Source organism: Acomys russatus, chromosome 19 (assembly GCF_903995435.1).
Source record: "Acomys russatus chromosome 19, mAcoRus1.1, whole genome shotgun sequence".
NCBI lineage: Eukaryota > Metazoa > Chordata > Mammalia > Rodentia > Muridae > Acomys > Acomys russatus.
In genome coordinates this window covers 17,757,830-17,775,057 of record NC_067155.1, presented here as the reverse complement: position 1 = coordinate 17,775,057, position 17,228 = coordinate 17,757,830, and the positions used below count along the sequence as shown (strand labels likewise).

The window sequence follows — 17,228 nt, the reverse complement described above, 5'->3', positions numbered from 1 at the left end:
AACCGATCATAGACTGAAGAAACGTTACAGGAGCCTTTACGGTGCTTTCGACATCTCCCTCCCCGTCCCTCCGCGCGAATCTTCTGACGCCTTTTCCCCCCCCCCCGACCCCCACCCCCCTCTTGCCTAATTCTCAAGCTCCTTCCGACTTCTGAAAACCAAGTTGCAGGACGGGCATAGGTTCGGGATGCCGGAGGTCTTGCTGCTGCCTGCCGTGCGCATCCCGCGCCCTCCCCGAGCCGACTCCTCACTCTCTGTGGATGAACTTATCGCACCCCAGTTCTTCTATGAGAGGATTGATCACCTCCGACGCCGTCAGGGCTATGGTAAAGGTTAAAATGTCAAAATCCACCCTCTGGGGGTTGCGCAGGTGCTCAATGTCGAAGGCTGCCTCCCTGGCTCTGCAGGCCTCCACGAAGCGTCGCCTGCGCTCCTCCAGCTCCTGGATCCGGCCCGGGGCGACCGGGTAGTTCTCCAGATAGTGTCGCAGGAACTGCTGGTAATTGATGCCCAGGACGCTAAGCGGGTGGCGGAGGCGCAGGTACGGCAGCGCCGCCAGGCCACCCGCCCTGGACCGGGGCCTGCCCTCGGGAGCGTCCTCCTCCAGCGGCTCGCCCAGCAGCCGGGCCACCTCCGCCATCCGGGCTTCCCTGGACACCGCCGGTGCCATCGGGCCTTCCCGGGCCGCCGCGCCCCCGCGAGCCGCCCCCGCCGGGCTCCCCCGAGCTGCTGCAGCCACACGGCCTCCCCTGGCCGCCGCCACCCCCGGGGCTGCGGGTCCTTCCCGGGCCGCCGCCATCGGACCTCCCCGGATCTCCTCCGGTCGCGCCGGGCCCGGGAGCGCAGCGCGCCCGCCGCCAACCTCGGCCCGCGGGAGGCCGCGCCCGCCGCTCGCCGCGCCCGTTTGCGGGACGCTGCTGGCTGCGGGCAGCTGGGACATGTCGGAAGCGCAGGGTCGGCGCTGGGGCTCGCTCGCCGGACACCCGGGAGTAACGGGACGGCGAGGCGCGGGGCGGTGCACGCGAGGGCGCGTCCGGGAGCGCGATGCTCCGGCCGCGCAGCGGAGGGGGGCAGTGCGCATGCGTCTCGGGGAGCCTTGGGATTGCCATCTAGCGGTCAGAGGAGCAGTTTGCACCCTTCCGGTTGAAGGCTCCGTTTTTTTACACCCCTACCGACCGGTTTAAGTTTCTAAATTTAATTTTAGTTTTTTTTTTTTTTTTTTTTTTTTTTTTTTTTTTTTTTTTTTTTTCAGGCTCTCTCTCTCTCTCTTTTTTCTTTTAATTAATTTATTCAAATTACGTCTCAATTGTTATCCCATCACTTGTATCCTCCCGTTTAACTTTAGTTTTTAAATTAGTCTTTAACGTGTTGCTCATTTGTGTTGACTTGTTTTTTGTGTATGGTCGTTTGCCTGGATGTCTGTAAGCGCACCGCATGCATACAACGCCAGCAGAAGACAGAGGAGGGTGCTGGATCCGCTGGAGCTGGAGTCCCAGGAAACCTGCGCGTGCTCGGAATCCAACATTTACCAGAGTAGCCAATGCTCTTAACCTTGGGAGCCACGTCCACAGCACTTTGGACGTGTTTTTGAAACACTTTGTCACGAAGTTCAGACTGCCAAGGATGACCATGAACTCCCGATCTTTCTGCCTCTCTTTCCTGGGTCTGGAATGACAAGGCATGGCCCGCCATGCCCGGATATAACCTATTGTGGAACTATGATTTATCAATCCTAGACAAGTCATCGGCAGGTCGTCCTGTGTAACCCGCCAACAGGGCCAAAAATAACTTTCCGCAAAGTTTCATGACCTGAATTAAAAATCCCAGGAGCTCACATGGTGGAAAACAAAGCAAAAAGTTACATCACTAAGGTAACAAGGAAAGACAGACAGACAGGGCCTCAAGAAGTTTTTTTTTTTTTTTAAAGTGCATCTAGCCTGGCGCCAGCCTTTAATTCCAGCACTCGGGAGGCAGAGGCAGGCAGAGCTCTGAAAGTTTGAAACCAGCCTGTATTGAAAAACAACAAACAAACAAACAAACCAAAAATAACAAAACAAAACAAAAACCAGTGGAAACCCCCCACCACCACCACCAATGCTGGGCATGGTGGTGCACGCCTTTAATCCCAGCACTCCGGAGGCAGAGGCAGGAGGATCCCTGTGAGTTTGAGGCCAGCCTGGTCTACAAAGTGAATCCAGGACAGCCAAGGCTACACAGAGAGACCCTGTCTCAAAAAACCAAAACCAAAACCAACCAACCAAACAACTCCCCCACAAAAACCCAAAACAAAACCCAAACAAAAACAAAACAAAATCAAACAAACCCGACAAACCAAAACTGGTTCCCTATAGTTTGCAATGGAATGGATTTATCCTCCTGGATTAGGGAGGGTTTGGGGAGTGGCCTGACGATGGAGAAGATAAATTGCCCAGTCCTGCGAGGAGGAGCGCACAGTCTTGGGGGATCCGAAGCACAGGACAGATCCGGGAACAAACCACACGGAGAGACACGATGTCCCGTGAGTAAAGGGCAGGAGTCAGGGTTGGGGTGCTGAGGGCTGTGGCTGTGACAAAGACGGGAGGTGTCCAACTTCCCTCGGGGTCCCACACTAGATCCCATGGTGTCTAAGGATTCCACAGCTGAGCCATCTGCTCAATATTTTAGTTAACTATTGGTATGTGTCTGTGGGGGCTGGATTTTGAGTGTTCCTGGAGACCAGAAGAGGGTAAGGGGTCCCCGAGTCAGAAGTCTTGGGTGCTGGGAACCACACAGGACTCGTTTCCAAGAGCAGAGTACAATCTATACTGGGGCCCTTGGAGCTAAATGTTATGAACAGGTTCATGTGGGAGCTGGGGACAGAACTGAGGTCCTCTGTAAGAGCAGCCAGGGCTCTTAGCCACAGAGCCATCTCTACAGTCCCATGAAATATTTAAAGCACCCTTAAAAATATATTTAGCCAGATGGTGGTGGCACAACCTTTTAATCCCAGCACTTGGGAGGCAGAAGCTGGCAAATCTCTGAGTTTGAGGCCAGATTGGTCTACAAACTGAGTCCAGGACACAGCAAACCCCTGTCTTGAAAAGGCAATAAATAATAACTAAATAACTAAATAAATAAAAAAGCTGGGTGGTGGTGGCGCACGCCTTTAATCCCAGCACTCGGGAGGCAGAGGCAGGCAGATCGCTGTGAGTTTGAGGCCAGTATGGTCTACAAAGTGAGTCCAGGACAGCCAAGGCCATCCTGGACTCACTTTGTAGACCAGGCTGGCCTCGAATTCACAGCGATCTGCCTGCCTCTGCCTCCCGAGTGCTGGGATTAAAGGCGTGCGCCACCACGCCTGGCTCTCTCTTTGAGACAGGATTTCTCTCCGTAATCTGTCCTGGACTCTTCCTCACCAGCGTGTTGTTTTCCTCCCTCCCTTCTTTTAGGTTATTAACTTGGTGTGGTGACACATGTAATTAATTCCAGTTTTGCAGAGGCAGTGGCAGGAGGATTTTTTTTTTTTTTATTGAGTTCCTGGTCTGCAGGGGTACAAAGAGTAAATCCCACAGAAGGGTGTGGTGGTGCACGCCTTTAGTCCCAGCACTCAGGAGGCAGAGGCAGGTGGATCTCTATGAGTTCAATACCAGCCTGGTCTACAAAGCAAGTCCAGGACAGCCAAGGCTACACAGAGAAACCCTGTCTTCAAAACCAACAACAACAACAACAGAAAAAAAAGAAAGAAAGAAAGAAAGAAAGAAAAGAACCCACAGGGATTTGTCTGCCTTGGCAACCAGCCCCGTGAACTGTGGATATAACATGGTCAAACCGTTCGTTGTAGAGTGGCGCCAGGCAACCCTTTCTGTACTGATCGTCTCACTAGCGTGAAATCTGTACTGACGTAACATTTTCCTTGTACTAGAATAGTTGTTTATTAAGGGAGCGGAGGCCACCTAAGGAACTACCCACTCCCTTGACAACCTCAGTCTCGTGTTTTGGTCCAGTCATTTGGTAGCTTCTCAGAGTTGCGCACTGGCCCGGTCTGACCCACTCTGGCTGTTCTCATGGGCAGCTGTGATGTAGGCTGGGCAGGTTGAAGAATCGTTAGTCGAATGTTATTCTAGCTTTGGAGAATGCGCAGTAGGAGCTTTGACTTCTGCCCCAGCAGCCTCCTCTCCCTCCAGCCCAGCTGAGGTCTAGAAGCAGAAGGGCCTTGGTGCCTTTCAGAATGAATTGTGTGGTTTTCTGGTTTGTTTGTTTTTTATTTTTTATTTTTTTTGTTTTTTTTTTGTTTTTTTGTTTTTTTGTTGTTTTTGTTGTTTTTTGTTTTTTTGTTTTTTTTGTTTTTTTGTTTGTTTGTTTGTTTGTTTGTTTTTGGGTCAGGGTCTCTCTGTGTGGCTCTGGTTGTCCTGAAACTCACCCTGTAGACCAGGCTGGCCTTGGACTCACAGAGATCCACCTGCCTCTGCCTCCCGAGTGCTGGGATTAAAGGCGTGCACTATAATGAAACTCAGCATTTTAAAATTTTCTTTCAAAGTCCAACCAAAGGAAAAAAACTCATGTTTTTTGGAAAATAACATTTACAAATAGGTCGCTTTCTACTACTTGTTTTTAAATAAAAACCCATTCTAAAGTTAAACACACACACACACACACACAGAATGAAAGTGTTCTTTTCTCCACCCTGAGCAGGACAGCCACTGCAGGATGAAGGGTTCTGGATTATTCTCAGTCTTGAACAGCTCTCAGCATTGGAAGATGCCTGCTACAGGAACATGTTCCCAGACCAGCAGGAAATCCAGGAACTGTCTTCAAAACTCCAGATTAATCACGCGGTTCTGCAGGTTTGTGTGTGGAGTGTGTCTCGGGGTAGTCACCTAGCCCAGGGCCTCCTGTGGGCCTCATTTTGTTCTTGTCATTTAGAGTTTTAAAATTACTCATGTGCGAGTGTGCACACCTGCTTGTCTGAACGTGTGCTGTGTGTTTGCCTGGTCCATGAGGATGCTAGCAGACGCTGTCCTATCCATGGAGGCAGAGGTGCAGGAGATGGATGCTTGGAATGGAACCTTGGTCCTCTGCAAGGTCAGTAAGTTCTCTTACCCACCAGGCCATCTCTCCGGTTCCACCCCCTTTCCCTTTCATGAGAGAACACCTCACAGATTTAAGGCTAGTCTTTTACTTATTTGTTTTTTGAGGTAGCGTTTCTCTGTGCAGCCTCGGCTGTCCTGGAACTCACTCTGTAGGGCAGGCTGGCCTGGAACCCACAGAAATGTGCCTGCCTCCATCTCCCGACGTCTGGGATTAAAAGCATGTTCCAATTAAATATCTGTGAGAGATTAATAACCAGCTTTTTCACTGAGGATGGTACATTTCTCCTCTGGACTCATCACTTTATTACCCTGCTCTGTGGACACTGCTGATGGGGTCAGGTGGTAGACTGGTGGCCTTGAATGCAAACAGGGCTAGGTTCTATCCCTGGCACAGCCTGTATCGGCCCTGTTTCCAAAAAATAAACGAGTAAAAGATAAATTGTTGTGGCTCACAACATGGTTCAGTGGTTAAGGGCACTGACTGTTGTTCTAAAGGCATAGGTTCAATTCCCAGCACCAGTGTGTTGGCTACAGCCACCTGTATCTCCAGCTACAGGGCAGCTAATACCTTCTTCTTGTTTCTATGGGCAGGTGCATAGAAGCATAACTAAAAATAACAATTTAAAAAATCTCTGTGTTTTGGCATATGCCTTAAATCTTAGCACTTGGTAGGCAGAGGCAGGCAGATTCTTAGTGTTAGAGGCTAGCTTTGTCTACAGAATGGATTCCAGAACAGCCAGGGTTACACAAAGAAACCCTGTCTCAAAACAACAACAACAACAACAAACAAACCAACCATGTATTCTATTAATTATATAGAAAATATATAGAAACCAAAGTTCCTTAAAAATATATTATTTCAAAAAAAAATACCAAAACTGTGCTTTCTTCTCAGGCGTTTTTTAAATCTAGGCAAGACAGAATGTTGACAAGCCTGGGAAACAACAGATGGCGTTCGTCTCTGGGAACATCCAAGGAGGCCATGCAAATGAGAGGAGCATCATCCAACCAGCCTAAGCCAGGGAGAAGAACATTGTTCAAACAGGCCAAACCACAGAGAAGACCATCATCCAAGAAGGTCATGCCAGTGAAGGATGCATCATCCAACCAGGCCACTCCAGTGAAGGCTGCATCATCCAACCAGGCCACTCCAGTGAAGGATGCATCATCCAACCAGGCCACTCCAGTGAAGGATGCATCATCCAACCAGGCCACTCCAGTGAAGGATGCATCGTCCAACCAGGCCACTCCAGTGAAGGATGCATCGTCCAACCAGGCCACTCCAGTGAAGGATGCGTCATCCAACCAGGTTATGCCAGTGAAGGATGCATCGTCCAACCAGGCCACTCCAGTGAAGGATGCATCATCCAACCAGGCCACTCCAGTGAAGGATGCATCATCCAACCAGGCCACTCCAGTGAAGGATGCATCGTCCAACCAGGCCACTCCAGTGAAGGATGCATTGTCCAACCAGGCCACTCCAGTGAAGGATGCATCATCCAACCAGGCTATGCCAGTGAAGGATGCATCATCCAACCAGGCCACTCCAGTGAAGGATGCATCGTCCAACCAGGCCACTCCAGTGAAGGATGCATCATCCAACCAGGCTATGCCAGTGAAGGATGCATCATCCAACCAGGCCACTCCAGTGAAGGATGCATCGTCCAACCAGGCCACTCCAGTGAAGGATGCATCATCCAACCAGGCCACTCCAGTGAAGGATGCATCATCCAACCAGGCCACACCAGTGAAGGATGCATCGTCCAACCAGGCCACACCAGTGAAGGATGCATCGTCCAACCAGGCCACACCAGTGAAGGATGCATCGTCCAACCAGGCCACACCAGTGAAGGATGCATCATCCAACCAGGCCACTCCAGTGAAGGATGCATCGTCCAACCAGGCCACTCCAGTGAAGGATGCATCATCCAACCAGGTTATGCCAGTGAAGGATGCATCATCCAACCAGGTTATGCCAGTGAAGGATGCATCGTCCAACCAGGCCACTCCAGTGAAGGATGCATCATCCAACCAGGTTATGCCAGTGAAGGATGCATCGTCCAACCAGGCCACTCCAGTGAAGGATGCATCATCCAACCAGGTTATGCCAGTGAAGGATGCATCATCCAACCAGGTTATGCCAGTGAAGGATGCATCGTCCAACCAGGCCACTCCAGTGAAGGATGCATCATCCAACCAGGTTATGCCAGTGAAGGATGCATCATCCAACCAGGTTATGCCAGTGAAGGATGCATCATCCAACCAGGCTGGACCAGAGAGAGTAGCATCATCCAGCCAGTCCAAACCAGGCCGAAGAACATTATTCAAACAGGACAAGCCACAGAATAGAGCATCACCCAAGCACGCTAAGAGAGAGAGGGGAGAACTATGCAAGGCAGGTGAAGAGGGTGAGATCACCCCACCTGGGACTGGAGGAGAAGGTGCAGGAGAGGAAGAGGATGGACAGAATCCACAGAAGAGAAGAAAGCAAGTGCCTGGGACCTTGGATGGGAGGGAGAGTAACTGATAGTGGATAATAGGTTAATTATCATGTTCAACTTTGTGCTTAACTTTTAATGAATCATTGCCTCAATGTATAATGTATAATTATCTGGGGGATATTGTTAATTAACAATAAAGGAGGTTTGATTAAATATATGACTGAATATTCATTATTAATAGTAATTTTATTTTTGGTTTTTTCGAGACAGGGTTTCTCTGTGTAGCCTTGGCCGTCCTGGACTCACTTTGTAGACCAGGCTGGCCTCGAACTCACAGCGATCCGCCTGCCTCTGCCTCCCGAGTGCTGGGATTAAAGGCAGGAGCCACCACTCCCGGCAATAGTAATTTTAAAAGTGGCAAAACATGGGGATTGAATCTAAGTCTGAGAAGTGTTGAGTGAAAGGCCGTTTCTTAGCCAAAGAACCGAAGCTGAAAACCAAAATACGTCTGAATGAAAAACTGTCTCCCACACGTCACTTTAAGAGAGACTCTTCTTCTCACCCACAGACAAAGGCAGCTTCCTGTGGGCACATGGGAGATCAAGGGAAAGGACTTAACACACCCAGGTTGGCTGCTGCTTGAGGCTTGACTCTCACAGAGCAATGGTGGCTCCAGGCGGCCTGGTTAGAAACTGGAACTGAGAGGCCAGAAAACTTACAGATAGAGATGGGGAATGAAATTTGCCATCTAAATTTAAAAATAGAGACTGCTATGGTCTCTCTCCAAGGTGCCATGATACAGGACACTTGGACTTTCTCTGACTTTGTTTTGGTTGCTGTCATGGACCAGGTTGCAGTGTGGGTAGTGGTGATCATGGTTTTCCATGCTTTCTCTACAGAAGATCAGGGAGAGAGAGGGGAGAAAGCCAAGGGATGGAGCACTAAGGTAAAGGCAGGCAAAATGGAGGAAGGAACAAAACTCTTCCTGATAGAGAATGGAAACTTGATAGCAGCTGCAGCTCAGGGCTCTCTGGATACAAGATGCCTGTCAGCTATTTCTGGAAAGGGCCCAGCTAAGTGCTGTAACAACCACTAAATTCAAAAAAGTATGGACAGGGCTGCTATGTCACAGTATGAGATGGGAAAACTGGCCCCGAACTTAGACTTTTCTTTTGTTTCCCATTACTATGGGAAGAGTTTATTGGAAAAAAAATTTCCAAGACAAAATGCAGATCTACATGCTTATATTTAGGTGTGTGCATGTATATAGGAACCCTAAATAAAGCATTGCAAGAAATACCAACATCCTGGTGACATGTTTCCAAAGACGTAACTGCTTTAAGGATCCATGTTATAAAGTCACTTAAGTAAAAGGCAAAAATGAAGAATTAACATAATCTTTGCAGTTTCAGTATTACTCCAAAAAAAACTTCCTATCCCTTTAGAATAAAACTATTCATTTGTTCATTCTAGAATATGTAAGAAGACAGTGCTATCAATGTAAAGGATTCACGAACCACGCTGTGTATCCCGTGAAGTCCATACCCTCTGAACATAAGCAGCAGCGATGGTCCCTGGTGTATGTCTGTGTAGCCTTGGCTGTCCTGGACTTGCCTCGTAGACCAGGCTGGCCTCGAACTCACAGTGATGCACCTGCCTCTGTCTCCCAAGGGCTGGGATTAAAGGTGTGCGCCACCACTGCACACATCTTTTTCAAGCTCTCTTAACTGTATCCCAGATACTCACCTCCTGTAGTGTGATTTAGGGAAAGAAAAAAAAAAGTGGACTTGGCACAGACATGTTAATAGGATAACAAGGTTTCCCTAAACAAAACTTTATCCTGCATATAGAATCCAAATCTGCCAACCACCTGTCGCAGGTAAGGGGTCTCAGCATCACCATCATTAGCACAAACGGAAAGCTGAAACTCTGAAACATGTATTACCCTCAACTGCAGAGTTTGTCAAAGATGTATTCTAGAATACATGTGTTTGCAGGACATGAGGGCACACGCCTTTATTCCCAGCCTTCTATTAATTTCTCCTGTGCTTAGGCTAAAGTGTAGAGTCTCCAGCACACTAGGCTGGGTTTACTATTATGGAGATGTAACCCAGCCCCTCACAGGTCCCTATCACGGAGCCCCAAGCCCAACTCCTCACTGGGGAGTCTAGGAAGGGGCTCCCCCACTGAGCCATGTCCCTTCCCCCTCACTGGGGGAGTCTAGGGAGGTGCTCTACCACTGAGCCACGCCCCCAGGCTATCAGTGTGGCATCTAGGAAAATCCTCTGCACCAGAGCAGAGCCTTGAAGGCAGATCCTGAACTAGTGCAGCACTAAAGCTAGAAAGGCCATGTCCTGAGAAACAGCTTTTCCCCTCAAGGAAATACATACATAGATGGCTTATATACACACTTGTGCGCACACACACACACACACACACACACACACACACACACCTATAATACGGTCTTTTGACATCTTCTGGATGCAGATATCGATGCAATTACAGCATTCATAAACATAAAATAAATATATAAACATTCTTTTGTTAAGAGTCCCAGCACAACATACTAGGCTCTGCCACTGTCGCTAGACACTAAATAGAGGTGAGGCATGCTGGGATTTAACACAGACACATTGGGCAGCCTGAGCTCAAGGGTGGAAACCCATCCTCTGGGTATCTACATACTAGTTTTAAAGTTTTTGGTGTGTGTGTGTGTGTGTGTGTACACTTAAGTGTTTATATGATTCATCAGTTTAGCAAGGTGTATTTGCTTCAGGGGAAAAGAAGTTTCTCAAGTGAAAGTCTTTCTTTCTTTAGTTTGGGCTTGTTTGAGATCTACTTTCTTTCTTTTTTTTTGTTTTTTGTTTTTTTTTTTTTTTGTTCTGTTTTGTTTTTGTTTGTTTGTTTGTTTTGAGACAGGGTTTCTCTGTGTAGCCTTGGCCATCCTGGACTCACTTTGTAGACCAGGCTGGCCTTGAACTCACAGCGATCCGCCTGCCTCTGCCTCTCAAGTGCTGGGATTAAAGGCGTGCGCCACCACGCCCGGCTGAGATCTACTTTCAAGGCTTTACTGTTCCTCAAAGTCACAGTGACTTCAGTCTCAGGACAATGAATGGCGATTTGCTGGTCCCATTTGGAGGGCTGTGTAGTGAGACCTTGTTTCAGGAAGCCTAACACTTGGCAGGTGATGGTGGTGGAAGCCTTTAACGCCAGCACTCAGGAGGAAGAGTCAGGGAGACCTCTGTGAGGTTGAGGCCAGCCTGGTCTGCAGAGCCAATTCTAGGACACCCAGAATTACACAGAGAGACCGTCTACTTTAAAAATAAAAAAGCCCAAGGAAACAAACAAAAAATGTTGTATTGGGTGACATGTCCAGAGCCTACAGCTCTGTAAGAAGACCCTGGTTTGGATCTCAGCATCCACATGGTGGCTCATGGTTGCTTGTAAATTCAATCCCAGGGGATCCCATGCCCTCTGTGGGCACCAGAACACAGGCAAAAACAGAGACTCAGATACACATAGAAAATAGCCGCTGGTGGAGCTGTCAGAGACTGAGGTGAGTCATCATGGGCTTCAGTTTTCCCAAGTAAAAGATCTCTTGGGGCCCTTGTGGCTGTGCCCTCTAGATACCCCCCCTCCCCCAGTAACAGCTGCCCTGTGTCCACAGGCTGTGGGGGAAGCATTCTGAATTCCACCATCATGTCTGCCTTTGGGATATTAGTTGCCATTGCCAAAATCTGTACCAAAGGGTCCTCACATGGCTGTGTTCGAGGCTGCAGAGGCAGTCCCCTGCATCTTCCTGCTGCCTGTGGCTGAGTTCATGGGAGACAGGACTGTGGGAAACCAGAGTTCAGATTTGGGAAACATATATTATCTGGGCACCTGTCCATCTACTTGATATGTGGATAAATTTGTATGTGCCTCTGTGTGTACATATGTATGTATGTATGTACTTGTGTACGTATGTATGCTTGTGGGTTTTTTTAAAAATAGTCTCATGTGTGGCTGTCTGTCCTTGAACTCAGTATGTAGACCAATTCTGCTTGGAATACACAGAGATGCCTCTGCATCTGCTTCTCAAGTGCTGACATTAGAAGTGAGTTCGAGGCCAGCCTGGTCTACAAGGTGAGTCCAGGACAGCCAATGCTACACAGAGAAACCCTGTCTCAAAAAACAAACAAACAAACAAACAAACAAAACAAGAAGTGAGCACTGCAGGGCCTGGCTGTCAGGGTTACTTTAGAAACAGGGCAGCATGTAGCAGGCTGGCTTCAAACATTCCTGTTGGTGAAGCTGGCCTCAAACTGGTGCTTCTACCTCCACCTGCACGATATTAGGATTCCAGGCTGACACCACCATGCCTCGTTTGTAACTTTGTTTTAACTCTGGTTGGGGCTCAGGTGAGTTGTATTTTAGTGGCTCCTGATTTCGCTGTATGGAGTAACACCTGGATACCTAGGTATTGATTTCATGTTGAAAAACAGTATTTTTTGGCTAAGAGTGTTTTTTGTTTTGTTTTGTTTTGTTGGTTTTTTTTTTGGGGGGGGGGGTTTCCCAGGTGATGAGCCGCCTACATCCATTTTTTCTTTTCTTTCCTTTTTTCCCCCTTACTCTTCCCCCCCCCCTGAGGCATGGTCTCTGTTTGTAGCCTTGGCTGTCCTGGAACTCAATCTGTAGACCAGGGGGCGTCCACCTCACAATGACCCAGGTGCCTCTGCCTCCTTGAGTGCTGGGCTTAAAAGCATGCGCCACCACGCCTCCCGCTTGCTGGTTAGGATTTTTCTTCCTACCTCAGGGTCCTAGGTAAAGAAACAGGTATTTTGTACAGTGTGTACCGAAAAGGATTATTGCTCCTGGATTAGGGAGGTGTTGGGCCGGGGCTTGGTGGTCGAGATATAATTTTTTTAAAATTACAGGTCCTGCATCGCTGACAGCACAGTCTTGGGGTTCCCGAAGCAAAGGACTGACCCAGTCAGAGAGACACGATGTCAGGTGAGGAAAGGGCAGGAGGCAGGCTTGGGTGCAGACGGCTGCGGCTGGTCCAGCACGGGAAGTGTCCAAATTCTCTCGGGGTTCCACAGTGAGATCCCACGGGGCTACAGATTGCTTTCTCCCCATCTTTCAAATCTTGTGGTACTGTGTTGTACTGTACTTTCTGTTTGTTTGGGTTTTTTTGTTTGTTTGTTTGTTTGTTTCCTGTGTAAGGATTGCACAGCTGAGCCATGCTGTAGGCGTCTTTTCATCATTTGAACTAACTACGGGTATGTGTCTGTGGGTGGGGGATCTCGCGTGTTCCTGGAGACCAGATGAGGGTGAGGGATCCCGGCGTCAGAATCTTGGGTGCTGGGACCCACACTGAACTTCTTTACAAGAACAGGATGAGATCTATGCTGGTGCTCTTAGAGCTAAGGTTGTGGACTGGCTCATGTGGGTGCTGGGAGAAGATTCGGGGTCCTCTGTGAGAGCTGCAAGGGCTCTAAACTGCAGAGTCATCTCTACAGTCCCATAAAATCATAAAAAAGGACATTTGTCCAGGGGGTAGCACATGCCTGTAACCCCAGCACTCCCAAGGCAACGGAAGCAAATCCCTGAGTACGAGGCCAGGCTGGTCTACAGAGCTAGTTCCAGGACAGCCAGGGCCACAGAGAGAAACCCTACCCCAGCAAACACACACACACACACACACACACACACACACACACACACACACACACACACACACACACACACACACACTTTTCCATCTCCTGCATCGCAATTTTAAGAACAGTTGTAACAGCTATTGGCATATATTAATTGTAGAAAATAATGAGTTTGATGTTTTTATACACATCAGATCATATTTTCCCCTTAATTAAAGTATTCAAGACACCCTCCACCTCTAATAGGTCCCCCCCCCCCCATATTTCTTTTTCTTTCTTTCTTTCTCTTTCCCTGTATTGATGTGGGGGAGACAGTTTCTGTGTAGCCCTGAGTGTCCTGGTACTTTTTTGTAGGCCACACTAGCCTTTTCTATCTTTCTTTCTTTCTTTTGAGACAGGGTTTTCTCTGTGTAGTCTTGGCTGATCTGGACACACTTTGTAGACTAGGCTGGCTTCAAACTCACAGAGATCCGCCTTCCTCTGCCTCCTGAGTGCTGGGATTAAAGGCCTGGGCCACCACACCTGGCTCTTCAAACTCTCATAGATTCACCTGCCTCTGCTTCCCGAGTGCTGAGGTTAACCTTTAGTTACCACAATGCCCTGCTAATTTATTATTATTCTTAGTTTACCTGTCTCAGGGGAGAGGAATGTGGGCTTTGGGAGTCTGGCTTAAGTAGCTGAACAGAATGGTCTCCAGGTCCACCCTGTTGTCTGCACACACCACAGTTTCCTCTGCCCTGTCACTGAATACAGCGTCCCAGGGTGTTAGACCTCAGTTTCTTCGTCCCCTGACTCACTGATGGACGTCTAGGCTGATTCCACCTCTTGGCTGCTGTGAGTAAAGCCACAGTCAACGTGTGTGCTCAGGTACCCTGTGGCCTTCTGATTTCAGTGTTTCCAGATCTATGCTGAGGGGTGGTACCGATGGATCAGATAGATGATCATTCTAATTTTACTCTCTGAGTGAATCCATAGTGGTTTCTGTAGTGGTCACACTCTTTTCTATGCTCACTGATAGTGTGAGTAGGAATCAATTTCCCGCTGATCCTCACCTGAATTTTCCTTTCTCCATCCTCCCTTCCTCCCTTCCTTCCTTCCTTCTCTCTTTTAGATTATTGGCTGCGTGTGGTGGCACATATATTTAATTCTAGTGCTTGGGAGGCAGAGGCAGGAGGATTTGTATGAGTTCCAGATCACCCAGAACTCGAGTGAGCAGACACATGACTCACAGTGATCTGTCCTCCTCTGCCTCCAAAGTAAGGGCCTTAAAGGTGTCTACTACCATCGCAGGCTGGGCAAGCTGGGGTTTCTAAGGATCTGGAATTAGGGTGAGACTTCTAGCTCTTTGTGGGAACCAGGCCCGACTGGGCTGCCTGCCTGTCTTGCTGTTTCATGTCCTGTGTTTAGCAGCTCCCGCGTCTGTGTTTATATTGGTTAGCTAGTCATGTCTACTGCTCTGAGAACGCGCCCCTCCCCTCCAGGGGACTTTTCCTCCCGTGGGCCATCACCTCTTGAGGGATTTCACCTCTGAGTGGCATTCCTGTTTTACTGTCTATAAAAAGGCTCTTTGGACACTGAATACAAGCTGCTGCTGTTGAGGCTGGAGAGATGGCTCAGCGGTTAAGAGCACCATCTGCTCTTCCAGAGGTCCTGAGTTCAATTCCCAGCAACCACATGGTGGCTCACAACCATCTATCGTGAGATCTGGTGCCCTCTTCTGGTGTGCAAGTGTACATGCAGGCAGAGCACTGTCTATGTAATAAATACATATTAAAAAACAAAAAAGAAAAAGAAAGCTGCCGCTGCTGCTGCTCTCTTGGCACAAAGGACCAGCTGTTTTATTGTGTGTTAAATCTGCAGTCCCTTGCCCTTGACTGGGTACCGAGGTGGGGCAGGTGCCACAGCTCTTGTCATCTAGCAAACAAACAAACGCCCCCTCCCCACCCCCCAAGAAATCAAACCCTCACAGTGTGCCCAGTTGCTTGGGTTTTGGTTAGTTCTAGATGTAATCAAGTCAACAAATCACATTATCAGTACTTTTCTACATATGAGTGTTTGCCTGCATCTCTGTCTCTGCACCATGTATGTGATGGGCCCAAGGAGGTCAGAGAGGGCATCAGATCCTGTGCACACAGAGTCATGGATGGGTCTGAGGCACTTGCAGGTGCTGGGAAGCAAACTGGGGTCCTCTGCAAGAGCAGCAAGTAGCTCAGTTGGTGGGGTGTTTGCTTCTCTCCAGCACCAAATTTTATTATTCCTAACTATGATAACACTTGTCTCTGCCTCTTGGTTGCTGAGATGAAAGGAGTGCGCTATTGTAAAACTCGTTGTTTTTTACTTTTTAAATTTATTTTTAATTTTAAAAAATGTTCACGACTTTGAAAAAGGAGTTCTTAATTTCTTATGTATACAGTGCTCTGCCTGCATGTACACCTGCCGGCCAGAAGAGGGCACCAGGTCACTTTATTAATGGTTGTGAGTCACCCTGTGGTTGCAGGAAATTGAACTCAGGACTTCTGGAAGAACAGACAGTACTCTTAACCCCTGAGCCTTCTTTTCAGTCCTAAACTCAGCATTTTAATTTTTTTTTCTTTAAAAATTGAACCAAACAAAAAGAAACTTATGTTTTTTGGGAGATAACATTTAAGGATACAATGCTGCCTACTGTATTGTTTATAAATAAAAACCCTTTGTACAGTTGAAAAACAAAACCAAGACCAAAAATGAATGAAAATGTTCTAGTCTTATTTATTTATTGGTTTTTCAAGGCAAGATTTCTCTATGTAGCCCTGGCTATCCTGCAAATCACTCTAAGAAAAAGCCAGCCTCAAACTCACAGAGATCTGCCTGCCTCTGCCTCTGCCTCTGGTGTGCTGGGATTAAAGGTGTGAGCCAACACCTCCTGGACCTAAAGATGTTTCATACTCTCTGTCTCTCTCTGTCTGTCTCTGTCTCTGTCTGTCTCTCTTTCCTTCTCTCTCTCTCCTCTGGGTGTGTATGCCTGCATGTAGCGTGTGTGTGCGTGCATGTGTGTGTGTCTATGTTTATCTGAACACAGGTACACATGGAGGTCGGAGGCATCAGATCCTCTGAGGTTGGAGTTCTGAGCAGTTGTGAGCGTCTCGATGGGGTCCTGGCAACTCCAGTTAGATGCTCTGCAAGAGCAGTAGACACTCTCCACTGCTGGGCCATCTTTCCAGCCCCTTTAAAGGGTTATTTTATTGCCAAGTGTGTGCTCACTGGCTTGTCTCTGTGTGGAGATGTGCAGGTGAGCACAGGCATCTGAAGAGGCCACAGGTGCCGGATTCCATGGAGCTGGAGATATGGTGGCTGTCAGTGCTCCAGTGTGGGTGTTGGGAGCTGCACTTGTGTGCCCTGGTAAAGCAGTGTGCACTGGGAACGGCTAGGCCATCTCTCCAGGTCTATTTTCATCATGTTTCTTTTGATTTGATCATACTTTCTCTTTACTTCTGTTTTAACTAATAAACTCTTCAACAGTGTGTGTGTGTGTGTGTGTGTGTGTGTGTGGTGCTGTGAGTGTCAGTGCTGCTGTGTACATCAGGATAGCCAGCCTGAGAGTTGTCAGTTCTTCGCCCTCCACCTCTCATGTCTAGAAGTGCTTGGGTCACACATGGATCCACACACTGTGTCCATGTGTACACAGGCTCTGAGGACCCTCCCGCATTGTGACATTCCCCAGTTCCCTCTATTTTATCTAACAAAATTAATTGTTTGGACATTTTAATGTGTGTGTGTGGGGGGGGGGGCTGTATTCTGAGTGTCCCTGGAGACAAGAAGAGGGTTAGGGATCCCTGAGTCAGAAGTCTTAGGTGCTGGGAACCACACAGGACTCGTTTCCAAGAGCAGAATACGATCTATACTGCGGCCCTTGGAGCTAAATGTTGTGAACAGGTTCATGCGGGAGCTGGGGACAGAACTGAGGTCCTCTGTAAGAGCAGCCAGGGCTCTTAGCCACAGAGCCATCTCTACAGTCCCAGGAGATATTCAATGTACCCTTAAAAATATATTTAGCCAGGTGGTGGTGGCACAAGCCTTTAATCCCAGTGTTTGGG

The 17,228-nt window shown here is 48.3% G+C and overlaps 1 protein-coding gene across 1 annotated transcript; it reads right to left on the bottom strand.

Annotated features, from left to right (window-relative positions):
* Window positions 1-189: 189 nt before the first annotated feature.
* Eid2 (EP300 interacting inhibitor of differentiation 2) lies at window positions 190-1,051 on the bottom strand. Its single transcript, XM_051162748.1, has one exon. It carries the CDS (start codon window positions 938-940, stop codon window positions 248-250), a length of 693 nt encoding a protein of 230 aa, XP_051018705.1. The 5' UTR covers window positions 941-1,051; the 3' UTR covers window positions 190-247.
* Between the last annotated feature and the right edge of the window lie 16,177 nt (window positions 1,052-17,228).

Coding starts and splice junctions, on each gene's coding strand:
- Eid2 (XM_051162748.1), bottom strand. CDS start 940: ATGTCCCAGCTGCCCGCAGCCAGCAGCGTCCCGCAAACGGGCGCGGCG.